This window comes from Mus caroli, chromosome 11 (assembly GCF_900094665.2).
Source record: "Mus caroli chromosome 11, CAROLI_EIJ_v1.1, whole genome shotgun sequence".
Lineage (NCBI taxonomy): Eukaryota > Metazoa > Chordata > Mammalia > Rodentia > Muridae > Mus > Mus caroli.
The window spans coordinates 97,131,435-97,157,987 of NC_034580.1; the positions used below are offsets into that span (position 1 = coordinate 97,131,435).

Here is a 26,553-nt window from a genome sequence, read left to right on the forward strand (position 1 = left end):
CTTGGGAGGCAGAGGCAGGCGGATTTCTGAGTTCGAGGCCAGCCTGGTCTACAAAGTGAGTTCCAGGACAGCCAGAGCTATACAGAGAAACCCTGTCTCGAAAAAAGAAAGAAAGAAAGAAAGAAAGAAAGAAAGAAAGAAAGAAAGAAAGAAAGAAAGAAAGAAAATCAGAACGGATGACGGCAGTTATACAAGGGAAACAGCCCACATGCAAAGGAGGGAGGGAGGGAATCATGTGTGGCAGAGATGATCACAGGAATGTGCCATTAGCCTTTCTGTAGCTTGAGATAAAATACTAGCCAGAAGCAACTTAAAGGAGCAAAGTTTTATTTTTTTGCTTAATGTTTCAGAGCACAGCTATTGGGTTTCATTGTTTCTGGGGCCATGGTGAGGCAAGAACATCGTGGCAGGGAGCCTGTGTCCAAACAGAAGCCTCATAGCAACTGAAAAGCATAACCCGGCAGAGGCTAGGGACAAGCCTGGGGATAGGGGCAGGCCCCTGGTAACCTATTACTTCCCACCAATCTCTAACTCCCCATAGTCCACTCGGCTCTGGATTCGTTAATGAATTACCGCTTGATAAAGTTAAGATTCCTCAGAATCTGAGCACTCAAACCCTAGCAAACATAGCTGGGGCCCAAGCCTTCAACATATAAACCTTCAGAGAGACATTGCCTATCCGAACCATGACCTGGAGTCAGAAGAGTGTGACTGCAGAGTTGGTCCAGGGCAAGGCCTTAGGTGGAAAGTATTCCCCTGGAGCAGACACTGAATGAGCGTGGATTAGGAAGTCATTGTAGACCCCAGGAGTAAAGCCCGGCTTTGTGGCTCACACTTTTGACCCTAACACTCAGGGGCAGAGGTAGGTGGATCTCTGAGTTTGAGGCCACCCTGATCTGTGTAGCCAGGTTGATATAGTGAGATCCTGTCTCAAACAACATCGACAAAGGTATCCAGGAGTGAGAAAATTAAGACTTAGCCAAACTGATGAGCGGGGAGGCAAACCTAATTATAAGTAGGAGTTATGATTAAAATCAATGAAGGGAATCTATAGGACCATCCGTCATGAGGGGGTAAAGGAGAGAGAGGAGTTAGAGATAAGTGTTGACCTTCAGAACTGACCTAAGTGGGGGAAATGTAGGGGGCTGAAAAGATAGCTCATAGGTTAAGATCAGTCACTGCTCTTACAAAGGACCAAAGTTCTACTCCAAATATCCATGTCCGGCAACTCACAATCACCTGTAATTCCAGCTCCAGGGAATCCTCTTCTTGTCTCCAGGGGCACTTGCATAAATGCATATATACATATAAATAAAAAGAAATTAATACCTTCTTTAAAAAGAAAGAAGGGGGGGTCTAGAGAGATGGCTCAGCAGTTAAGAGCACTGACTGCTCTTCCAGAGGTCCTGAGTTTAATTCCCAGCAACCACATGGTGGCTCAGAACCATCTGTAATGGGATCTGATGCCCTCTTCTGGTGTGTCTGAAGACAACTACAGTGTACTCACATACCTAAAATAGATATATCTTTTTAAAAAACAGACCATGGACACGGCACACATATGTAATCTCAGTTTTCAGAAGGTTGAGGCAGTGGGATTAAAGGCTGAGCTCTGGGATAAAGGTGTGCTCAGCTAACATTACTTTTTTTTCTTTTAAGATTTGTTTATGTATGTATATGACTACACTGTAGCTGTCTCCAGACACACCAGAAGAGGGCGTCAGATCTCATTACGGGTGATTGTGAGCCATCATGTGTTTGCTGGGATTTGAACTCAGGACCTTCAGAAGAGCAGTCAGTGCTTTTACCCACTGAGCCATCTCACCAGTCCTAACATTACTTTTAAATAGAAATAAACTGAGCTACAGAGAAAGGGAGGGAAGCATGATGATAGTGATATCCGGAAGGAAATTGAAAAAGAGAGGCAACACGTTACCATCTTGTAAAGGAAGAATGGCAGTTTTGAGTTCAAAAGGCAAAGGAAGAAAAATGGGGAGGAGCTTTGGTGCTATGAATTAAACATTGTGACAGGGAGAGATTAAGGGATTCTCATAATCATTCTTCAGGGAACAGAAAGATAGACACAGGCGGACTATTTTGAATGAGGATAACAGGGAATCAATGAAAACAGCCCAGCTTCTCCTCGATCTTTAAAGGTGAGCATCTCCTAGCAGCCCAAGGTCAGCCTTCTTTTCAATACACCTTTTGTTTAGCGCTCTTATCCCTCAAATGGGTTCATATTGCATGTCAGGTCAGAAGACTCCCAAACTTGTATTTCTAGGTCCAACAAGGCTCCCCTGAGAGTCCAGTAGTGAGATTAGTCAGCGAGCCCGGGACTCAGTAAACATGTTCTGGTTGGTCTTCAGCAATTTTCCACAGCTCAGCAGTGGAAGTACAACAGTAAGAATGGAAGAATGGAAACAGTAATTCTGGTTTGGGAACTGACCGGTAGTTTAGGCAGGCAAAGGGACAGATCTGACTAGTGTAGGCTGGGTATGAGTCAGATGAAGCCAAAGGGATTCCAAGTCTGGGGTCTAGAAAGGAAGAGGTTAAGAGCTAAATGTTAGTTTTGATTCTTTGAAAAAAGCAAAAATTTTGATTCTTTGAAAATCGCGTATAGCGATGCAAACCACACAATATGCTCCCATGGTCCTACAGGAAATGTAAGACTGAAGTCAACATGGGTGGGAATGCAGGAAATTTCGGAATCATGAGTTTAAATTGGCAACCGACACGAAGGTAAAGAAGCCTCCAGATATGGATTCTAACTTGCGTTCGGCTGACCTCGCAATTTGCAGAGGGAAACTACGTTTCCCTCTGTTTAAGCGACAAGACCCAGAACTCCTTCTGCGCATCATGTTGAAGTTTTTCTTTAGACAGCAGCAAATTGACTGGTGACAAGGACCGTTCCCATCCCACTGCGGCGCCTCCCGAGAGGAGTCCGGAACCTTTCTGCTGTGCTGTCAGCCCGGACATGCTGAGGCGGAGACCGGAAGCCCCTTGTCGGTTCCGGGTTTTCTGGGCTACTACGATGGCGATGAGTTTCGAGTGGCCGTGGCAGTACCGCTTCCCGCCCTTCTTTACGTGAGGCTCAGACCCTGAGAAGCCCAGTGTAGCTCCCTCCCGTCCCCAGGGCCCAGGGCTCAGCCTTGATGATTCACTTGGGGTTCCGGGGGAGTCGGGAGCCGCCGGCCGCCTTCCTGTCCAGCCAGCCCATCACTGTCTCCCCTAACGTGCTGCTAGGCTGGTGCTGCTGCCCGCCCTCTTCCACGCTTTAATTCCTCGTCCCGCTCCCTTCGCCCGGCAGGTTACAGCCGAACGTGGACACCCGGCAGAAGCAGCTGGCCGCCTGGTGCTCTCTGGTTCTGTCCTTCTGCCGCCTGCACAAACAGTCCAGCATGACGGTGATGGAAGCCCAGGAGAGCCCGCTCTTCAACAACGTCAAGCTACAGCGTATCCTCCCTCAGGCTCTTCCATAGCCCCCCCACCAGCCCCCCGCCCCCACGCACTCCCACACTTTTCTACATGCCCAGACTGCATCTCCCCACCTCCCTTTACCCCACAGTAGGCAAGCTTCTATTCAACCTGGACTTGGGAAACAGCAAAACTACATGGCAGGTAATCATTTTATATGCACTTTTGCAGGCAGTGCAGGCTCCCTTTACCTTAGTTAATGAGTGCTGGGGTCTTTAAGTCCCAAGCTTTACACACTGGACCCTTTAAAACTACTTGAATCTCCTCTCTGCGAGCCTCAAATCCCAAACCATCTTTAATAATTTTTTTGACTTGCCCCACCTCTCCCAGGAAGTGAGGGTCATTTATTTTTGCTCTCTGATTCATAGGTAAAATTTGTGGAGAAAAAGGCAGAGAATGAGGTAAAGGGTAACACCCTTTATATTCTAAAACTCTTGCCTTTTTTTTTTTTTTGAGACCTGATCTCTATAGCCCAGCCTAGCCTTGGACTGGTGATTCTCCTGTGTCCATCCCATAAGAGCTGGTATTACAGTCCTGTAACACAATTTGCTAGCTCTTCCTTCTAACTGGAAGTTTCTTTTTATCTCCTTTTCCAGAATATTGAGGAAATGCAAACATATCTTCTTCAAAAATTGCATGTATGTATGGCAGGGAAAGGAGGGGGCTAGATCATTCTTCATCGTAGACCGAACTCCGAAAATGTTTTATTTAACCTAATTTACATGTAGGCCATTCCCTTAACCTTAAACCAGGGAAACTTCCTGTGGAGTCAATTCAGATTGTATTAGAAGAGCTGAGAAAGAAAGGTGGGTTCAGTTCTCAGATACCTGTTGGTTGGTTTGTTTTTTTTATAAAAGATATATTTATTTATTTCATGTATATGAGTACACCATGCTCTCTTAAAACACACCAGAAGAGGGCATCAGATCTCATTACAGATGGTTGTGAGCCACCATGTGGTTGCTGGGAATTGAACTCAGGACCTGTGGAAGAGCAGTCAGTGCTCTTACCCGCTGAGCCATCTGTCCAGCCCCCTGGTTTTGTTTGTTTTGTTTTGTAAATACCGTGTTTTACATGTCCTGTGGTACTTGCCTTCTTATATGTCTGTATGAAGATGTCGGATCCCCTGGAACTAGAGTCACAGACAGTTGTAAGCTACCATGTGGGTGCTGGGAATTGAAGCCGTGTCCTCTGGAAAAAACAGTCAGTGTTCTTAACCACTGAGCCATCTATCCAGCCCCTCCCCTACTTTTTTTCTTCTTACTTGGGATTTTTTTTTCCTGAGGGTACAACAGGGCAACTCTTCCTTTTAGTGACCTTTTTTGTTGTTGTTTTTTTGTTTTGTTTTGTTTTGTTTTGGTCTCCCTTAGCCTGAAGCCTCAAGTATTCTGAGATGGCCTAGTTCTTCCCCCACCCCCCACCTCCCGCTGTCCCCACCCCCACCTCCTGTTAGTATACAGAATTAAATTTCCTCTCTGGCCTTAAGAAAGATAGACTAAGAAGAACAGGATGCCTTATAAGTAAGAATAGTAAAACTACTATTGTATCTCTTATTCTGAAAGCAGAGGCTCGTCCACTCTGCCGGGTGTTGGTATTTGCCTCTGTGCCTTTTTTAGAGCACGATGCTCTCATAAGTATCTGTTTTACAGGGAACCTCGAGTGGTTGGATAAGAATAAGTCTAGCTTCCTGATCATGTGGCGGAGGCCAGAAGAATGGGGGAAACTCATTTACCAATGGGTGAGGCCACCCTGCTAAGCACTAGGCAGTGACCCATGGCAAAGAAGACTTGTTGCCTGTGCCCAACAGATAGCTGGCATCCTTAGATGCAGACTTGGCAAAGTGGGGAGTGGGCGAGAGAGGAAGCATGGGCCTCGCTGGCAACCATCCTTCACTGATGCAATGTCTCCCTGCACAGAATCTCTTTCCTTGGCTGTAGGAGGCCAGAGGCTACGTGAGGCCATGTTTGGAGAATGCAGCACTGGGAACCTTGAGTGCTATTGTTGGCTGGAGCCTCTGGCCACAGGAGATAAATGGGGAAAGGAAGGGAGAGAAAAAAAAAAACCTGGGTTCCCTCTCCCACTGTGCGTCCATGGCGTTGTCTCCATGAATGTACCTTCTGAACCAGTGTGGGTGTGAGGACAGAATACTCTGTCCCTCAAATTCCTACTCACCACCAGCTCCAAACATTCCCAGGAGAGGAGGAGGGGAGGGAGCGTCAACAGCCTAAATATAACAAATACCCACCGCCCATTCCTGAAGAGAAAACAACCAGAATGAGAGGTCACTTCTGAGACACGTGAAAGGCTGTGGTTTAGTGGTTCCCAATGTGTGTACACACATACAAATATAGCACCCGTAGGGTTTACAGTCAGGCTTAGGACACTGCAGAGGTGACAGTCCTCATTTGGGTATAGGTACCATTCCTGGAGAAAAAAAAAGGCAGAGCTGAAGTTTACCCTCTCCCAAGAGACTCTTGGTCCTTGCTCAGGCTCGTTTTCTTTGCCCTCAGGTTTCCAGGAGTGGCCAGAATAACTCTGTGTTTACTCTGTATGAACTGACGAGTGGGGAAGACACAGAGGATGAAGGTAACGCCTTTTTCTTCTTCCATTTCTCTCATCAGAATCTTCTTTTCTCCAGTGTTTGTTTGTTTGTTTGTTTGTTTTTGTTTTTGCAAGACAGGCTTTCTCTGTGTAGCCCTGGCTGTCCTGGAACTCACTCTGTAGACCAGGCTGGCCTCGAACTCAGAAATCCTCCTGCCTCTGCCTCCCAAGTGCTGGGATCAAAGGCGTGCGCCACCACCACCCGGTCAGTGCTTTGTTTTTTAAAGACAGGGTCTCTCTCTGTAGCCCTGGCTATCTGAAACTTGCTGTGTAGACCAGGCAGGCCTTGAACTAAGAGATCTGCCTGCCTCTGCCTCCTAGGTTCTGAGATGAAAGGTGTGTGCCACCACCTCCCGACCAGTATTGGCTTAATGCTTCTTCAGACTAACCATTTCTGTCTCTGAAGAGTTCCATAATGCAGAAGTCCTAAGGTTTTTTTTTGTTTGTTTGTTTTGTTTTTGGGGTTTTTTTTGGTTTTTGTTTTTTGCTTTTTTTTGGGGTTTTTTTTTAAGATTTACTTTTTTGTTATGTGCGTGAGTGTTTACCTGAATGTACCACATAATGCCTGGTGCCCATAGAGGCCAGAAGGGGTCATTGGATGACTCTCTTAAACTATCATGAGCTGACATGTAGGTGCTGAGAATCGAACCCTTTACCTCCATAAGAGCAGCAAGTATTTTTAACCGCTGAGCCATTTCCCCAGCCCAGTGCTAAACCTTTAAACGTTCATCTAAACATTTCATATCACTTGAATTCACAAACAGAACAACTCTTTGTTGGTGTGAATGTTTGTGTATTTTATAAGATCTTTCAGGGAAATGTTCAGAATTGTTGCTGTAGAAGCCAGTTGAGGAACCAGCGTGGGGGATTAAGCTCGGAATCTCATTCCTTGCTGACTCAAGCTCTCTTTCACTGTTCCTTCTTATAGAGAGCTCAAGATTTGTGGGTGTCAGCTGAAGATATTGGGCCAACACCCCCCAGCCCCACCCCCAACCCATTTAAAAACTTTGGGTTTATGCCAGACAAGGATTTGTATGGCCTTTGATTTTTGCATAGAGTAAACACCTCCTTAGCTCTTTTTTTTTCTGTGACTCTTTATTCTGATCCCCAGGATCACCAAAGGTTTCAGTCTTTGCCAGGGTAAGGGGGGTTGGGGGTTCCTGCCAGGCTGAGACTGCTCCAGGACTTTATACCTCTTGGCTGTCTCCCCTCCCCTGCAGGCCTCTGCTTGCTGTTCCCCACCAGCAAGCACCCCATGAGTTCAGCACTACAGCCTGGCCCAGCCCACCACTCAGCCTGTGCAAAGCTGGAGGCTTCCCCAGAATGCTCACTCCCTGACTTGAGCTGGGCTCCCTCAGGGGGTGAAGTGAGCAAGCCTGTCAAGGCTTGTCTGCTGCCTCTCACATCTCCCAAGAGTATCATCCCATATCTCTAGTCTAGATACTCTGCTGGCCTTTGGTGCCCTTACAGTTAGGAAAGGGCAGGCATTAGCTCTGAACTTAGGCAGTCTCCTGGCTAGGGGGGACCGACCACGCTTGTATTTATTAAAGCAGGTCCTCCTGATTTGTACAAATATGTTTGGACAGGGTCCCTGTGCAGTGCATGGACACTGGCTTAGTTCTGATTATCAGGGTTACTTTGTGGTCCTAATGGTAAAAGGTATCCCTGGCACATCAGATATTTGATGGGAACAAAGGGAAAGAGGGCTCAGAGGGCAGGTCCTTCAGAATTGGGAAGGGTGAAATAAGCCTGATTCATTTCATGCTGACCCAGGCTGCCTTCTACTCCGTACTCCCCAGGAATGCCCAGGAATTGTGAGGTACAGCTGCAGCAGTGCAGACAGCATACAAATAGATTATCCTGGAATTGGAAGTCTCAGCTTTTAGCTCAGCCACAGTGAGAACTGAGTATCCCTGATTGAGCATCTTTTCCTGTCTAGAGTTCCATGGGCTGGATGAGGCGACCCTGCTGCGCGCTCTGCAGGCCCTACAGCAAGAGCACAAGGCTGAGATTATCACTGTCAGCGATGGCCGAGGAGTCAAGTTCTTCTAGCAGAGACCTGGCTCCTTTACTTCTTACCTCCCACCTTTCCAGGGCTTTCAGAAGGAGACAGACAGACCTAGTGTCCCCACAGACTGGATCTGTCACTCCTCCAGACTCAAAGGGCTCAAGTCCTGAAAGCTCAGACTTAGGGATGTTTCCCACGTAACCCATTATTTCTGTCCCTGGGATAGAGTAAGCCCACAGTGCCACGGAGAAAGGATGCGTTTCTTGCCCTACCTCCTTTCCCATCCTATACTGTCCCTGAGCCAGGGTCTATAAACCTGACACTTTACATGTGTTCTCACACATAAGTACACACCCACCCACATGCGCCTGCACAGGCTTCTTTCTCCTCCCACTCCTTTAGCTGCTGTTGCCTCCCTTCTCAGGCTGGTGCTGGATCCTCCCCAGGGATGGGGGAAGCCCTGGCTGCAGGCAGCCGGCCAGGCAGTATGAAGATAGGAAGCCCCAGAAGGGGCCCGGTGGTGAGAGGCGGGCCCACTCTGATTTATGATATTAAAATCTCTACTCCCACTGTCGGCCTGTTACTACTGCTGAACTGGGACTAGGGAAGGCGGTGCAGAGTTCCACCTGACTGAGTCCAAGCCAAGGAAAAAGAAGAATCCTTTGGCCTTTGTACAGAAAGGCCTGGGGGGGCTCCTGAGAGCCTGTGGTTTGCCATGTGCTGTGCTGGGTGGGTCGTGTGGAGGAGTGTGGGTGGGACATAGCTTGGGGACAGGCTGCTTGCTCTCTGAATTGGGAGTCACTTAATTGCTCCCCCATGGAAGTCCTGAACTATTCTGAAGCCCCTCCCTCCACCCATGATGGTCCGGGTGGGGTAGCGGTGGCCAAGGGGAGCTGGTGTGGGGGGGTAAGCCGGATGTGGACTTTGGTTTATTGAAGACTTTGGCAAACACAGGGGGAGGAAAGAGAGCCCACAGCAAAAACAGCCTTTCTGGCCAGGGCCAGGCTCAGGCCAAGGTGGGGTGGAGTTGATGGGTGACAAGCTCTTGGTTAGGACCGGGTGGTGGGGAGGGGCTTGACTGGAGTATACCCAACCCATCTGTGTGCAGGCCAGGGCCCTAGCTGAGCCAAGAAAACCATACCTTTCTAACACCCGATGTTAGGCCTGGGGCTACTACTCCTGATTAGGACCCGGAGCGCTGCCTTATCAAGGGTGCGCAGGCTGGTGGTGCCCCTCCCCCTCGCTGAGGCATAGGAGCAGCGGTCACTTTTCATCTCCTGTCCCAGTGTTCTCCAACTCCCCCACCCCAAACGTGTTTGCCCTCTCCTGGTGCGGGAGCTTACCCGCTGCAGCCTCCCACTCACTCAGCTCTTGCCGGGAAGAAGGTTTAAAGGCGGGGACTCTGGAAAGCAGGGCACGCAGCCGGGGGGCTAAGCAGCGGTCGAGATGAGGGGCAGTACCCCAGCTCCACACAGCAACTCGCCAGGCTCACAAGGGGCGGCCCTGGGGGGTGAGGACCGGTCTCGGCTGGGGGCGGGTCGTGGGGCGGAGCCGGGGGCGGGTCGCGGGGCAGGCCAGTCGGGGCCTGGGGCCCCAGCAGCTCAGCCGGAGTGCGGCGTACCCAGCCGGTCCGCCTGTCAGGCTGCCGCCTCCAGCCGCCTGGCTTTCCGTTTTGCGGCGCCTGGCCCTTCCCATGCTAGCACCTCGAAATACAGAGACCGGGGTCCCTATGTCCCAAACCGAGGCTGACCTGGCTCTGCGGCCATCTCCGGCTCTCACCTCTACGGGGCCGACTCGCCTGGGGCCACCTCCTCGCCGAGTGCGCCGCTTCTCTGGGAAGGCTGAGCCTCGGCCGCGCTCTTCGAGACCTAGCCGCCGCAGCTCAGTCGATCTGGGACTGCTGAGCTCCTGGTCTCAACCAGCCTCACTCCTTCCGGAACCCCCGGATCCTCTGGACTCCGCTGGCCCCACGAGGAGCCCACCTTCAAGCTCTAAAGAACCCCCCGAGGGCACATGGACCGGGGCAGCCCCTGTGAAGGCTGTGGACTCTGCATGTCCTGAGCTTACGGAATCTTCAGGAGGTCCAGGGTCCCGGGAGCCACCGAGGGTTCCTGATGCTGCAGCCCGGGAACGGCGGCGGGAGCAGGAAGAAAAAGAGGACACAGAAACCCAGGCTGTGGCAACGTCTCCGGACGGCCGATACCTCAAGTTTGACATTGAGATTGGAAGAGGTTCCTTCAAGACCGTGTATCGAGGGCTAGACACGGACACCACGGTAGAGGTGGCCTGGTGTGAGCTGCAGGTGTGGCTGGGCACCCCCTCTGTGGTGCCTCGGGATGGGGCCTTTGGGGGTCTTAGGTTGGGGAAACGGGAGGACAACATCAAAGGAAGGATCACTTTTTTTGTCAGCTGTCCAGGCGCTCTTGCTTTCCTTGCCGGCATGATTGTACTGACTCTGGGTGGTTTCAGGAGAAACTGAGCCGGGTGGTATATAGTGACTGCCAATGAGCATAGACAACTTCACTTTCAAACCTCTACAAATCTGAGGGCTGGAAAACTGGGTGGGCAGCGGGTAGCCCTCCAGTCTCTCCTGCCCCTTCCACTCTTGTTCCTTCAAGTTCTAAGACTTTCCGCTGTGACTCCGGACCACCACTCCCTCCTCCTCCTCCTCCTCCTCCTCCTCCTCCTCCTCCTCCTCCTCCTCCTCCTCCTCCTCCTCCTCCTCTCCCTCTTTACAGACTTAGAGATGTGGGAGTTCAGGAGCTGAGGACAAGGCCCTCTCCACCTCCAGAAAGATTTAGGGTAGTTGTGACAGAAGGGGGTTCTTCAGGCCCTTTCTGGAGCTGTCAACTTTACAGACTTCTCAACAGCTTCAAGGAGCAGGACAGGAAGCTCTAGCTCTAGCTGGAGTCCAGTCCGGTTTCTCATCCCTATGCATACCTGGGGTCTCCCTTTCCATTGCCAAAGGAGCTGAGCCCTTGTAACTTTTAGACTTCAGGAGGGTGTGGATTGGCAGTTTCTTCCTCCCGGGGCTCCCACTCTAAGTGTGAGTGGTCCCGGAAAATTTTAGGATACAAAACCAGGAGGAAGGGATAGGGCTTCTGGCATAGGGCTCTCTCCTAGTGACTGCTTAGTGCTGCGTCCCAGGCTCTAAGCCCCGCCTGGAAAATCAGCCAGACTCAGGGAAGGGGGAAGGAGAGGGAGAAAAGAGGGGTAGGGCAGCTCCAGCCGGGGGGGGGGGGGGATAGCCTCCTGGCCTTGGATCTTTTCTTTTTTGGTATCTTCCTCAGACTCTGTCTAGATTCTGCAGTTCCTAGTTTTTAGGGCCAACCTCTTGACGGCCTCAATTCCCTGCTCCTAGTCTGCCTGCCGGCTGCCACCCCCCCACACCCCCTCACCCCACCCCGCCCCTTCCACGGTAGGCTCTGGAGGCCACAAAGGCGCTATTGAGTGCATAACTCCTAGACCTGGTTGCATAAAGGCGCTTGTGTCCAGCAGGGGGTCCAGAGTGCTGCCCCAGGCCCAGGGTGGATGTGTTTTAGAGCAATAAGAAAGGACCAGCCAAAAGTTGGGGGTCTACAGCCCTTCTGGCTAGCGGTCTCACCAACCATACCCCAGCTGTACGCTCCCGCCCTCATTTCTTCCCCCAGCCCTACCCCAGATGTCCCATGCTCCTCTTGGGGTGTGTGTGTGTCTGGAACTGATGTGACCCCCGTCACCCCATCCCACAGACCCGGAAACTCTCTCGGGCCGAGCGGCAGCGTTTCTCCGAAGAAGTTGAGATGCTCAAGGGGCTGCAACACCCCAACATCGTCCGCTTCTATGACTCCTGGAAGTCGGTGCTGAGGGGCCAGGTTTGCATCGTGCTGGTCACAGAACTCATGACCTCGGGCACGCTCAAGACGTGAGCTCTGGCCTGGGTGGGAGGGGGGAGGATAGAACATCACTCTGGCTCTGGGAACTTCTCCCAAGTCACTTCAAACTTGAAACCAGGCTCTCTCTCTCTTACCAGTCTGTGTGAATGTCAATGTGCACCGAGCATACAGGTCAAAATTTTAGGTGTCTTCGCCGCACCCTCATTTTCAACAGTGATGTCTCATAAGTCCTCCCACCGGTTTTCCCCCGCCCATCTTTGCCCTTACCTTGCTGCTCCACCACTGTCACCCTCCCAACTCCCAGCAGCCCTCCTAAACGGCCTTTCCCAATCTGCCCTCCCTTCAAGTTATACTATCTTCCTGCAAACCAGGGGAGACCTGACCCTTTGACTCCGCCTTTTAAACCTCTTCAAGATTTCCCACTGCCCTGGGGGTAAAGTCCGTTCAGTCCCCCAGACACACTCTCCTCTTGAGCAGAAGTTACAGACTAAAGCAATTCTCAGTGATTCCTCCCATTCTGAACTGTCACTACTGTGGCTCTCTAGCCTGGAAAGTCTCCATCCCTCCCTCCCCGTTTTCACCCTTGAACTTATATTCCTTCAAGACAAAAGTTAGTCCTTCCCCACTCTTGGGACCGTTAGTCATTCCTTCCGGCGCTCCCACAGCACCGTCCTTGGCTGCGGCCCTATCTGCGAATTTACCATCAGAATCATTTTGTAACCTGTTTACTGCACTCATTGATTCAGTTTCTTTCCGACCCAGACGGGTCTAAATTAAAATAATGCTGGCAGAGGAGGCAGAGGTGGTGGCAAGGATGGGTTAGGAAGGAATTTTCCAGTCCCGATAGATATCCCCGCCCTGACCACGGTTACACATCCTCTCCCAGGTACCTGAGGCGGTTCCGCGAAATGAAGCCCCGAGTCCTTCAGCGCTGGAGTCGCCAGATCCTACGGGGACTTCATTTCCTTCATTCCCGAGTGCCCCCCATCCTGCACCGAGATCTCAAGTGTGACAACGTCTTCATTACTGGCCCTTCAGGCTCTGTCAAAATCGGAGATCTCGGACTGGCCACGCTCAAGCGCGCCTCCTTTGCCAAGAGCGTCATTGGTGCGTCTCTCCAGCAGGACCCTTGCCACTGCTACCTTCTTTGCATAAGAAAAGAGCATGGGACCCCTCACACTGCTCCAGCAGAGCTACCGATCTAGGGAGACCCATTTTTCTTGCCCCCAACACAGGCTTTGGGCAAGAGTTGGTCACCAACACTCCAGAACCCCTGGGGTTGCTCTTGGGCTATTAAGACTCCCTCCGACCCCCGTATGATATACCCAAGTGGAGGGAGGAGCCAGGAGGAAGAAGCCTGATTCTTTCTGTGGGTCCAATAGGGACCCCGGAATTCATGGCCCCTGAGATGTACGAGGAAAAGTACGACGAGGCTGTGGATGTGTACGCCTTTGGCATGTGCATGCTGGAGATGGCTACGTCTGAGTATCCCTACTCCGAGTGTCAGAACGCAGCACAAATCTACCGCAAGGTCACTTCGGTGAGAAGGGTGGGGTTTGGGAATCCCCAGTGGCCCTCCCACTCTTCTGCGCTTTAACTAGTCTGCATGTAGCTCGTACCCTTTATATGGTCATATATTAATATATAATATTAGCACATACTATATTAACATATTAAGAGTATATACTACATATTGTACATATATTAAATTATGTATATATGTGTACACACATATACATATATGTATGTATATGTATATATATGTGTATCTACACACACACACATATATACACACACACACACACACACACACACACACACACATATATTTAATAAAACCAGGCCACCAGGACAGACAGAAAGATGCCCTGGTGAAACAGAAATGTATTGTATGCACATAAGCCCTTCACACAAGCTGGTAAGAATGTGTTTAATCCAAAGAGTTTACAGATAACTTCACATCCGATCTCAGTAGATCTTTCTAGTTGCCCGGCTAGGTGAGCCAGGCAAACGTTTTACCCTGTGCTTTACAAATGAGAGAACAAGCAGCTGGCAGACTTGGCCAAGGTCACACCAACACTATGTGGAGGGAATGGGATCGGAAATCGAGTTTTCAGTACCAGCATCCTCCCCCAACCTCCCCCAGGCCTTGGCGCCTGCCTGCACTGCAGACTCGCGGGTCGCAGGCAACCCGAGGCCTCATGAGATCCCTTCTCTCAGGGCACAAAGCCCAACAGCTTCTACAAGGTGAAGATGCCAGAGGTGAAGGAGATCATTGAAGGCTGCATCCGCACGGATAAGAATGAGAGGTGGGGTCTGGGGCAGAGACGGGATAGAGATGATGGGGCAGTGGCAGTGGTCTCCGGGGCAGAGACGGGATGGAGATGATGGGGCAGTGGCAGCGGTCTCCGCTCACTGTCTGGCGGTCCCCAGGTTCACCATCCAGGATCTCCTGGCCCATGCGTTCTTCCGCGAGGAACGAGGTGTGCACGTGGAGCTGGCAGAGGAAGATGATGGAGAGAAGCCGGGCCTCAAGCTCTGGCTACGCATGGAGGATGCGCGGCGCGGGGGGCGCCCACGAGACAACCAGGCCATCGAGTTCCTGTTCCAGCTTGGCCGGGACGCTGCGGAGGAGGTGGCTCAGGAGATGGTGAGGAGAGTATAGATAGATCCTGCTTTGCTTGCGTGTGTAATAGACAATCTACCATCAGTCATCAGGAGGGGCCAGGGTGCTGCTCTGGAGTAGTGAGCAGAGAGCCCCTACCCAGAACTGTAGCTCCTACAGGGGTCTCTCCGCCTCTTCGCCCTAATCCGTCTGCGCACACCAGGGTTCTTTTTTGACAAATCCTGGAAACCCTAACCTCACTCACTTCTTTGCCTTGCAGATTCGTTTATCACAGAATGCCCTTCTTGGCAATTTATCTCTTTATTTTTCCCTCTCCACCTTCTTTGTCTCTTCCCCCGTCTATGCTTAGCATCATCAGTTCCAGGACGGTCACTAAATGCTTCTTTTCAAATCCGTGGGTTGGGGTGAGGGATGGAGGTGGCTTTATAACAACCTCAAATCTTGGACTTACCTGAATACATTTCCCGTCCCTCTCCTTTGCTAGACTAGAAACTATCCGTGGTTGGATAATATTTTACTGATTTTTTTCCCCTCAGTCCTTTACTGTTTGGCAATAGTAGGTGCTCCTTAACGTTACGTGTGACTTAAAGAAAGAAAGCATTTTCACGTGACCCTCTTGGGAGGGCAATGGAATGTATGCTTGGAGAGACTGACAGTTTTGTCTAGAGTCCTAAGAAAACAAATGACAAAGAGGGATGTAATCTTAAGCCTTTTAGATTTGAAATCAGATGGCCCTTTTACTCACCCAGCAAAGCCCACAGCGAAACTGATGGAAAAGGAGAGGGGAGGTGATGGGCAGAGATTAGTGGAAGAGAGGGTACGTGTGGAGATAGATGCCAGGGCAGAACTTTGAGAGCTTGTTGAGAACCTGAATGGAAGGAGGGGTGAGAATATGGGATTCTCAATAGAGGAGTGGCAGTTTTGAGGTCAAGGGTCATATGTAATGGGTCAAGAAGCTGGCTTAGTGGGGCATGGTTGTTTGTTTTCTGTGTTTTGTTTTTTTAAGTTTTATTTATTTACTTTATGTATCTGAGTATACTGTAGCTGTCTTCAGTCACACCAGAAGAGGGTATCCCATTACAGATAGTTGTGAGTCACCATGTGGCTGCTGGGAATTGAACTCAGGTCCTCTGGAAGAGCAATCAGTGCTCTTAATGGCTGAACCATCTCTCTAGCCCCAGGGGTCACTTTTTTTTTTTTTTTAATCCCAGCACCCGGGAGGCAGAGGTAGATGAACCTCTTATGATTCCAGCCAGTGAGATCACCCAGCACAAAAGCAATCTTCAAAGCACTGCCCAGCTTGACCCAAGAGTCAGTCTTTTTAGAGTGGCATCTTGTTTATTTTGTATGTGACTGTGCACATGTATGTGGGGGTCACAGGTGCCTCAGCATGCATGTAGAGATCGAGAACAACTTGTGGGAGGGAGTCAGTTCTCTCCTTCCATCATGTGGGCCCTGGAGATCACACTCAGGCTGTCAGGCTTGGCCACAGCTACCTTTTAGACACAGAGACATTTTACCTGCCCTCAAGATCAAATCTTCATCTAGTATCTGTAAGGGAGCAAGGGATTCCTCTGTGTGTGATGTACTTTGTGTGTGTGTGTGGGGGGGTATGTGTGCACATGCTTTACATGGGTATCAGAGGCTAGAAATCAGGTCTTTATGGTTGCAGTATCATGTCCAAAACAACAATGGCAAAATGTATCCCATAATGTTATTGAGGAGACTTAAGGATGATGAGTTTAGTTAACACAGATGGTCATTAATCAATAAATAGTTCCTTCCTTATTCCTAGAGACTTCAAAAAGGTGTCCTTATAGCCCCTCCCCCATGTACAGATGTGTATGTACGTATTTGTGAAGTCAGTTTAAAGATGTCCTGATCCTGATGGATCTATTCGCCCCTCCCCTCTCTCTGCACGTACAGATGTGTAAGTGTATGCATGTGGAAGCCAGAAGTTACTTTGCATGTTATATCTCAGGAACCAGCAACCTTGTTTTTTCTTATTTTATTTTACTTTATTTTATTTTATGTGAGTACATTGCTGTCTTCAGACACACCAGAAGAGGGCAACAGATCCCATTACAGATGGTTGTGAGCCACCATGTGGTTACTGGGAATTGAACTCAGGACCTCTAGAAGAGTAGTCAGTGCTCTTAACCGCTGAGCCAGTCCAGCAACCTTGGTTTTTTGAGACAGGGTTTCTTTCTCTGTGTAGTTCTGGCTGTCCTAGAACTCACTCTGTAGACCAGGCAGGCCTCAAACTCAGAGACTGCCTACATCTGCCTCCAGAGTTCTGGGGTTAATGGGCAGACAGGGTTTCTTACTGGGACTTGGGGTTTGCTGATTAGGCTAAACCGACTGGCCAGCAAGCTCCGGGGCTCTGCTTTCTCTGCCTCCCCAGTGCTTTGTGCGAGCACTGGGGCTTAGGCTTATGCTATAAAGCATAAGCTTGGTGCAGCAAACATTTTACTAACTTAGGAAGCTCCCCAGTCCCTGCTTGATCTCTGGGGGAATCTGAAACTGTTGCCCATCCCATCCTGACTCCAGGTAGCCTTGGGCTTAGTCTGTGAAGCTGACTACCAGCCAGTGGCCCGTGCAGTTCGAGAACGGGTTGCTGCTATCCAGCGGAAGCGGGAGAAGCTTCGAAAAGCTAGGGAATTGGAGGTTCTCCCACCAGACTCAGGACCTCCTCCAGCAACTGTGTCTACGGCTCCGGGCCCTCCCAGTGCCTTCCCCCCAGAGCCTGAGGAACCAGAGGCTGACCAGCATCAATCCTTCCTCTTCCGCCATGCCAGCTACTCATCTACTACATGTATGTCACCCCCACTTTGAGTTCTAGGTCCCCAAAGTCCAGCCCAACCCAGCTTTCCAGCTCTAGCCATGAACCTTCCTTTAGGGACAAACACTCCCACAATTGCCTCCTGGCTCCAGGCCCCTCTTTGCTCAGACAGGTCCCCTCCTCTACCACCACAGTCCTTTCTTATTCTTATTCTTATTTTTTGATCCACTCCTTCCCCTACCAGCTGATTGCGAGACTGATGGCTACCTCAGTTCCTCCGGCTTCCTGGATGCCTCAGACCCTGCCCTTCAGCCCCCTGGGGGGTTACCATCCAGCCCTGCTGAATCCCATCTCTGCTTGCCCTCGGTGAGAGGGGGTCACCTGGGAGCCTTCCAGCCGGTTAAAGTCTAAGACCTATCCCTCTGTCCTGAATCTCAACCCTCTAACTCGTTCTCTGGGTTCCTGAAACACACTATTCTTGCCTGTATGTCTCCAATTCTGTTTCCCTAGTATTCTCCTCACATCCTGACACCATTTCCCCGGGTCTCCACAATCATCAGCCGCTGTTATCTCCTGACCTCATGAATTCTATCGTCTTTCAGGGTTTTGCCTTGTCTATTCCACGGTCTGGCCCTGGCAGTGACTTTTCTCCTGGGGATAGGTATGTTCTGGTTTAAGTTGTGGGTAGCAGGGTGAGACACAGAATGTTCTGGGTTTCCACTGTCTACTTAAACCCTTCTGTCTCCCTTTCCTGGTCCAGCTACGCCTCAGATGCGGCATCAGGCCTTAGTGATATGGGAGAAGGGGGGCAAATGAGGAAAAATCCAGTGAAGACTCTTCGACGGAGACCTCGATCCCGGCTCCGGGTCACTAGTGTAAGGAGGGCCAAGGAACTTCCCGGAAGATGGGGCAGGGGGGCAGAAAACTGGAGTTGTCCTGTGTGACTGGTGATGCTTTGACACATCTAGTCTAGTTTCAATGCCAGACTCTGGGTAGAGAATCTGTTCTCAACGTCCACTCTGGCCAGAGTGCATCGGCTATAGCAGGGTGGAAACACATGGCCGAGGCAGAGGCAGAGGCATTGATTGCTTCCCTTGTGCTGCCTTTGAATCTGAAGGTCTCAGACCAGAGCGACAGAGTTGTCGAGTGTCAGCTGCAGACTCACAACAGCAAGATGGTGACGTTCCGATTTGATCTGGATGGGGACAGCCCAGAAGAAATTGCAGCTGCCATGGTGAGCAGGAGAGAGATGAGGACAGAGTGTTTGGCTTCTATGTAAGCTCTTCCCTCCCTGTATCCACTGGTGCTGACATTTATACACTGACCCGGCAGCGAGGGTGTATAAACACTGGTCGGCAGGGCGACTCTGAAGATGCTTTGGCCTTTGTGCGGGGGAGATTTCTGTGTATCCAGTCTGGTTAAGCACTTTGCTATCCGATGTGGACTGGGGAGATAAGAGTGATGTGAGTTCCTCCTAGAGGTGTCACAGGTGGCTGGAAGTAAAGGATGGACTGGAGTAGCGTGGGAAGGAGTGGGATTTGCCCAGGTCCTGGCAGATGAGTAGCATTGGTGGGGAAGTGAAGCAGGGGGGGATGTGGGGAGAAGGGCATGGCTTTCTGGAAGCATGGCATGAGCAACGCCATTAGTGCTGAGTACTGGGACAATTTAGGGAGGAGACCACTGTCACTGGAGAAAAGGGATCCTGCAGGAGTGTCCTGGGAAGTGGAATTCAGCACATATCATAAGAGCTAAAGAAGGACAGCTGGGGGCAGTTCATGCCTGTAATCTTAGCTCTTAGCCAGAAGATCAATGATTGGGGTCATCCTTGGCTGCACAGCAGTTCAGGGCTAACCCAGGCTACATGAGACTTTGTGAAGCAAACAAAGGAAGTTAGGCAGAGAGGGACATGCTGAAAATGGGTGGGGTTTTGGTTTGTTTGTTTGTTTGTTTGTTTATTCATTTGTTTTTTTTTTTTAGATTTTTAAAACTTTTATTTTAATGTATGAGTGCTCTGCTGAGTGTACACTTGTATGCCAGAACGGGGCATCAGATCCTCTATAAATGGTTGTGAGCCACCATGTGGGTGGTGGGGATTGAACTCAGGACCTCTGGAAGTACAGCCAGTGTTCTTAGTCACAGAGCCATCTCTCCAGCCTGAGAATGTATTTTAAAGACTGTTCTGCTGTGAGATAGGGGAGGTTTTAGGAGTAAAGACTCGGTGGACAGAGGAAGCCAGGTAGGCAGCGAGGAGAAATGAAATAGAGGAGAAGAAGAAAGGCTGAAACTGTGGGTTGTCTCAGGGAAATCGCTGTGTAGTCCAGGAAGCTCTTGACGTCGTAAAGTGTGGGTAGTGGATGCCCAATAAATATTTGCTGAGTTGATACGCTAGGAAGGCAAGGGGAAGGGATATCAAGGGCACCCTGTATCAGAGGACCAAAGAGGAGCAGGCTACTCAGAGAGAAGTTGGAAATGAGAGCAGGGTTGTTGGTTTTTTTTTTTGTTTGTTTGTTTTTTTAAGAGTCATGGTGAGCTTGAGTAATAGCCGAGTTAAGGGTCTCCATGGCAACAGGAAATGGCCAGGCAGAGCTGGAGAGGGATGGGTTTGGGAGTCCTCAGTCCAGAGCTGAGGGTGAAAATAGACCTGCAAGGCAAGGCGAGAGACCAGGAAACTTTGAGGGTGTCTCGTGAAAACTTCCCCGTTCAGAACAAGAAGGGGGAGACAAGGTCCTGAAAGACAGGAAGTTGGAGCCAAAGAAGCAGAGGGACATTAGTGAGGATAGAGTGAGTTCCAAGCAGGTGGCATAGAGGGGATCCTGAGGCAAGACCACCCTGGCTTTTGCTAGAAGTCTTGATGGGAGACTGTTTCAACAGAACGGGGTGGCAGGGGCCAGATGATGTATAGAAACATCAGAAGAATTTAGGAATTCTTCCCTAAAGCCTAGTCTCCAGAACAAAGAAAAGTGTCACCTGTCACCTAAGGCTTGTCATCTTCAGCCACGTCTCCTGACCCTTCCAGAATCTTTAATAAGCTACACAAATTTCTGAGCAGTTCCTAGAAATGTCTGGGTGCCTTTCTGCCTCTGCTTCTTCTCTCTACTTGGGGTCTGTAGGTCTGAAAAATCCCATGGTTCCCTTGCCCACCCAGAAGCCACACAGTCCAAGTAACCCAGCCCTGAACTCCAGCTCCCTTCCCCTTTCCACCAGTTCACTCCTCTGTAGCAGGGTTTGAAACTTGGATCTAATCTTACTGCTTTTCATCGTCATTGGATATTTGCGACTCTAAAACTAGGAAGTGTGGCCTTTACACTATAGTCCATCCAACTCCACCAGGGTCCTGTCTTCAGACTGTTCTGCCTTTTGTAAGGCTGTTTTCTTGGCCTCAGCTGTTCTTCTGTCTCTTCTGATGGCTAGCTAGGGTAGACTGGAAGAAAGACTAGCTTAGCAGTGGTTCTCAACCTTCCTAATGCTGTGAGCCTTTAAGTATAGTTCCTTCTGTTATGGTGCCCTCCAGTCATAAAAGTATTTTGTCGTTATTCATAATTGTAATTTTGCTACTGTTTTGAATCACAATATCAATATCTGCTATAGAGGATATCTGACATATGACCCTGAAGGTTGAGAACTAGCTTGTCCCTGGGCTTTTCTGTAACACCTGAGTTCAAGTTTAATGTGCTTAAATTTGGTGAACGTGGCCAGGTTCCATTTCTCTTCTTCTATCCCCTCCTTGTCCCTTCCTTCTCCTTCAGTTGTGCTGGAAATCAAATCCAGGACCCTGTGGCAAATGCCGTCTCACTGAGCTATACCCCTAGCCTCTTGGGCAGGTTTCTTTGCCTCTCTGAACCTTAGCTGTTCATTGATTACTCTGTGTTTTTCAAAGGTGTGATCTAACCTGGTGATGTGTGTAAGTGGCCATAGACCCTCAGTGGGGGGTTGCTTTTCTTACTCCACATGTGTGAAGTTCTGCATCAAATGTTCATAGTGTGATGCCATCCCAGCTTCTCCCATCCCCAGAGGTGCATGACTGGTTTCTTCATTGGAATAGCATTGGGGAAGGTGATTACAGACTTTTTTAAAAATATATTTATTTATTTATTTATTATATGTAAGTACACTGTAGCTGTCTTCAGACACTCCAGAAGAGAGCATCAGATTTTGTTACGGATGGTTGTAAACCACCATGTCGTTGCTGGGATTTGAACTCAGGACCTTTGGAAGAGCAGTCGGCACTCTTAACCGCTGAGCCATCTCACCAGCCCAATTACAGACTTTTATTACATTCATTTATTTGTGTCTGGAGGGCATAAGAAAACCAGAGTCATTCTTCTCCTTTCACCTTATGGTCACGTGACTGAGCTCCTACAGTTGAGCTTGGTGATAAACAGCTCTACCCAGCTTGCTGCTCCAATTACAGATTTTTTTCTTTTTTCTTTTTGTTGTTGTTTTGTTTTTTGAGACAGGGTTTCTCTGTGTAGCTCTGGCTGTCCTGGAACTCACTCTGTAGACCAGGCTGGTCTCAAACTCAGAAATCTGCCTGCCTCTGCCTGAACAAGTAATGGGATTAAAGGCTTGCGCCACCACTGCCTGGCCCAATTTCAGATTATTAACACTTTTTAAATTGTGGAGTTTTTTGTTGTTGGTGTTGATTTTTTTTTTTTTTTTGTGATTTTTGAGACATGGTTTCATTGTGTAGTTCTGGCTGTCCTAGAACTCACTTTGTAGACCCTGCTGAGCTCCAACTCACAGAGATCCACCTGCCTCTGTCTCCCATGGGACTGGGATTAAAGGCATTTATCACCATACCTGGCTAAATTGTGGTTAAAAAAAGAATCCAGACATATAGTAAGTGGGGCCTAGTGGCATATACCAGCCCCAAGGCAGGTGAGAGTGGAGGATTGCTATGAGTTTGAAGCCACTCTGGATAATGTAGTGAGACCCTGGCTCCCAACCTCAGGTACTCAATGTCTGTGAAGTGGAAAGTGACATTTACCATGGATGCATGGATTTAACCTTGCCAGGTGTGAATGGGATCCCATGTGACATTCTTTATAATCTTCATGTGAGTGCAGAAATTGTGTTCAAAAGTGTGTAACGGTGGAACTTCGGGTTCTTTCAGTGGACCTGAGTTCAAACAGTGTGGCACTGGGTCAGCTGAACTGTTTCAAATAATATTTTTAAGTGATGTATTAATTTATTTTATGTGCATTACTGTTTTGTCTGCATGTATGTCTGTGTGAGGGTGTCAGGTCCTTTAGAACTGGAATTATGGACAGCTGTGAGCTGCCACGTGGGATCCTGGGAACTGAAGTCAGGTGATCTGGAAGAACAGCCACTGCTCTTCACTGCTGAGCCATCTCTCCAGCCCTGGGCCATCTGAACTTCACCTGAGCATTAGTTATCTTCACTGCAAAGGGAGGATATTAATAGACCATAGCTGTTGGTGTTAACTGTGATGGTACAGGAAAGCATTGGTGTATACAGCACAGGCATCCTAAGAATGTTAACTCCTTTCCTCCTGGACTACATATCTCATGGACCACCAGTCCCTGTGGCACAGACACATACTTAGCAATTGGTGCAGTAGTACGTAGTACATGTACTTAGCAATTGATACACTGGTATCATCAGTTGGGTTTAAACATCGGGAGCAGGGCAGTCAGGATGAGATGATACCCTTCTCCCATCCCATAACCCCTGCCAGGTATATAATGAGTTCATCCTGCCCTCGGAGCGAGATGGATTCCTGAGCCGGATCCGGGAGATTATCCAGCGAGTGGAGACCCTGCTGAAGAGAGATGCTGGTCCCCCAGAGGCTGCTGAAGATGCCCTGAGCCCCCAGGTTAGGCCTCTAGACATCTCTAGCAGGACCAGACTCTGCCCTCAGAGTTCTGCTTGGATTAACTTCTCTTTGAGTTTGAGGACCTTAGAAATGTTTCTTACTTTGTTTGCGGCTTTCATCCACGAACTTGTTCTAGAAAGCTGTGAATGAAGATTTTTTTCAGCTTGCTATTTTGAAATAAGTGCAGACTCACAGAGAGAAGAAGCTACAAGACCTGTAGAGCACGTCCCTAGATGCCCTTAGCCCAGATTTGTTGGTTGCTAATATTTTTTAAGACTAGCTTTCCTATCCTTCCTCTGTATTATATGTTATGTTCCTTTGAGCCGCTGAGAACATGCTGGCAGGTCTCATGCCTCTTTATCGCTAGTTTATTTAGCGCACACACTTTTGAATCCTGAGAAGTTCATGTCTCTTAATTCCTAGACGCTCACGGGTTGTAGTTTAAGAATCCCAAATCTGGTTGGGCATGGTGGTGCATAGTGGTGCACGCCTTTAATCCCAGCACTCGGGAGGCAGAGGCAGGTGGATTTCTGAGTTCGAGGCCAGCCTGGTCTACAGAGTGAGTTCCAGGACAGTCAGAGCTATAGAGAGAAACCCTGTCTCAAAAAAAAAACTATTAAAAAAAAAAAAAAAAGAATCCCAAGTCTGCAACTTCCCATCTGTGACTTGGCTTTCCCCACTGTGACTAGGCTCCCTTTTTCTCCCTCAGGAAGAGCCAGCAGCCCTGCCTGCCCTCCCAGGCCCCCCCAATGGTAGGTTCTGTATCTGTGCCTGCTCACCCCAACCTCTGGGTTGACCTTGTGGAGGGTGAAGGGTATAGGTGTTAGTGGTCTCAATTTCAACCCTTCCTCTTCAGCAGAGCCCCAGAGAAGCATCTCCCCAGAACAGAGGAGCTGGGCAGCCTTCTCCACCTCTCCATCTTCTCCTGGCACCCCCTTGTCCCCTGGGACCCCCTTTTCCCCTGGGACCCCTCCTGTCTTCCCATGCCCCATCTTTCCTATCACCTCACCCTCATGCTATCCCTGCCCGTTCTCCCAGGTCTCTTCAAACCCCTATCCACAGGCCCCCAGCTCCCTGCTTCCCTTATCCTCCAATGCTTCTCAGGTTCCACTCCCATCCTCCTCTCTTCCCATCAGCTCTCCCCTCCCATTCTCTCCTAGTTATCCCCAAGACCCTCTTAGCCCCACTTCTCTTCCCGTCTGCCCCTCTCCTCCCTCTCTCCCCTCAACCACAGCAGCCCCTCTCCTCTCTCTGGCTAGTGCCTTCTCTCTGGCTGTGATGACTGTGGCCCAGTCCCTGCTGTCCCCATCCCCTGGGCTTCTTTCTCAGTCTCCTCCAGCCCCTCCAGGTCCTCTGCCTAGCCTGCCCCTTCCCCTTGCTTCTTGTGACCAGGAGAGCCTTTCAGCCCAAACAGCTGAGACAGTGAATGAGGTGAGTTGGGTATGAAGAGGGCTAGGAAAACAAGGTGGGCTTCTGGATCTTCCCCTTCCTCATGGTACCATACTTGGCAGGCTTCCCGAAATCCTGCTCAGCCACTACTGGGTGATGCTAGACTGGCACCTATATCTGAAGGTGAGGCCTCTAACCCCTGACCTTCCCCTGCCTCTTAGTCCCAGTGCCTTACATTCTGCTAGATTTCTTTCTTTCTTTCTTTTTAATCCTCTTCACCTCCCTCCTTATCTTCCCGCAGAGGGAAAGCCCCAGCTTGTTGGCCGTTTCCAAGTGACTTCATCTAAGGAACCAGCAGAGCCTCCCCTGCAACCAGCATCCCCAACTCTCTCCAGATCCCTAAAGCTGCCAAGCCCTCCGCTGACCTCAGAGAGCTCAGACACAGAGGACAGTGCTGCAGGAGGCCCAGAGACCAGGGAGGCTCTGGCAGAGAGTGACCGTGTGGCCGAAGGCCTGGGGGTTGCGGTCGATGATGAAAAGGATGAAGGGAAGGAACCCCTACTTGGAGGCAGTTCCCCAATCTTGAGCCATCCCAGCCCAGTGTGGATGAACTACTCCTACAGCAGCCTGTGTCTGAGCAGTGAGGAGTCGGAGAGCAGCGGGGAAGACGAGGAGTTCTGGGCTGAGCTGCAGAACCTTCGGCAGAAGTGAGTCTGGGGACAATGGCAGAGCTGGAGGTGAACCTGAGAGAACAGTGTTTGACTAGCCTTTTCCTGCCCGCCCGTGCATCCTCAGGCACTTGTCGGAAGTGGAGGCACTACAGACGCTACAGAAGAAGGAAATCGAGGACTTATACAGCCGGCTTGGGAAACAGCCCCCACCTGGTATTGTAGCTCCAGCTGCTATGCTGTCCTGCCGCCAGCGCCGCCTCTCGAAGGGCAGCTTTCCCACCTCCCGCCGCAACAGCCTGCAGCGCTCTGATCTCCCTGGTCCTGGTGAGACCCCTTTTCCTTGAGACTCCTTCCCCATCGGCACGGTCTTCTTCCAGCCCTGGTGGTCTACCCTTGGTTCTGGGGAACTAGGCCCCCCCTTCTCGCTGCCCCTCCCTCCACTTAGCGTTCTCCTTCCCTCATCCTGCTCCCAGGCATCATGCGAAGGAACTCTCTGAGTGGCAGCAGCACCGGCTCCCAGGAGCAGCGGGCAAGCAAGGGGGTGACATTCGCCGGGGATATTGGCAGGATGGTGAGGGGCGGGCCCAAGGAAGGGAGAGCCGAGGGCATGGTGGCTGGCAGCAGCTCTGCCGTCCTGTTCTTTGGACATTGCTTCAGCATTTTTCTTTTCCCCTCCAGTGAATTCAGACCAGAAGTCCTATGTCTCCCCAACACCAGGGCCTCACCATGGCCCATGGCCTCTCAGAATCTGATGTTTTTTGTGACCAACTCAACTCAGCCAAGAACACCCCAGCACTGAGTGGGTAGAAGGCCCGTGGGCATGGAGAGTGCATTGTGTTGTTATCCTGAAGAGTCAAAACCTTTCGGGTTCTCTTTGCTGTGTGGAAATCTCATTTCTGTAGCCTACCCCACCTGCCCTCCCCAGGCAAGGGCTGACCACTAAGCAATCCGAGTCCAGATGCTTGCGGAAGGCCAGCTTCCAGCTGGGAGAGTGGAGGGGCTGTGCTCCTGCCACCAAAGTTAACCGCAACCAATAAAAATACTGAGGAGAAAGGCTGTGGGTCTGTATCTCATGCCTTAGGGAGGGGGTGGGGGACAAAGACTTGTGAAGCAGGCAAGAAGGGTGAGGAACTCGAAGCCATTCTCCTCTCACAATGGAAGGCAGGATGGAAGCGGCCCAGCTCTCTGGCTTTTTGCCACCAGGTCATGAGGAAACTACATTACCAAATGATCCAATGGCCGAGCCATGATCCCCTCCAGACCCCACCCTAGGCCTGTATAGGCAGGTACC

At 50.2% G+C, this 26,553-nt stretch overlaps 2 protein-coding genes across 5 annotated transcripts; both read left to right on the forward strand.

Moving 5' to 3' along the window:
- Window positions 1-2,973: 2,973 nt before the first annotated feature.
- Vps25 (vacuolar protein sorting 25 homolog) lies at window positions 2,974-8,653 on the forward strand. 3 transcript variants are annotated; one of them, XM_021176403.2, is made up of 6 exons: window positions 2,974-3,084; window positions 3,308-3,453; window positions 4,227-4,280; window positions 5,124-5,212; window positions 5,985-6,060; window positions 8,015-8,653. In XM_021176403.2, exons 1-6 carry the CDS (start codon window positions 2,975-2,977, stop codon window positions 8,125-8,127), a joined length of 588 nt encoding a protein of 195 aa, XP_021032062.2. In that variant the 5' UTR covers window position 2,974; the 3' UTR covers window positions 8,128-8,653. The 3 variants fall into 3 exon arrangements, with proteins under 3 accessions (XP_021032062.2, XP_029340090.1, XP_021032064.2); XM_029484230.1 differs by lacking the exon at window positions 8,015-8,653 and adding an exon at window positions 7,875-7,992; XM_021176405.2 differs by lacking the exon at window positions 8,015-8,653 and adding an exon at window positions 7,004-7,158.
- A 1,024-nt stretch (window positions 8,654-9,677) lies between these two features.
- On the forward strand, window positions 9,678-26,318 carry Wnk4 (WNK lysine deficient protein kinase 4). 2 transcript variants are annotated; one of them, XM_021177316.1, is made up of 19 exons: window positions 9,678-10,385; window positions 11,815-11,987; window positions 12,845-13,065; window positions 13,341-13,498; window positions 14,179-14,267; window positions 14,392-14,608; window positions 17,135-17,399; window positions 17,611-17,732; window positions 17,969-18,027; window positions 18,127-18,241; window positions 18,484-18,600; window positions 23,065-23,202; window positions 23,912-23,954; window positions 24,059-24,633; window positions 24,714-24,774; window positions 24,893-25,298; window positions 25,387-25,586; window positions 25,736-25,833; window positions 25,941-26,318. In XM_021177316.1, exons 1-19 carry the CDS (start codon window positions 9,777-9,779, stop codon window positions 25,941-25,943), a joined length of 3,669 nt encoding a protein of 1,222 aa, XP_021032975.1. In that variant the 5' UTR covers window positions 9,678-9,776; the 3' UTR covers window positions 25,944-26,318. The 2 variants fall into 2 exon arrangements, with proteins under 2 accessions (XP_021032975.1, XP_029339278.1); XM_029483418.1 differs by having other exon boundaries at window positions 9,683-10,385; window positions 24,062-24,633; window positions 25,941-26,312.
- The last annotated feature ends 235 nt before the right edge of the window (window positions 26,319-26,553 follow it).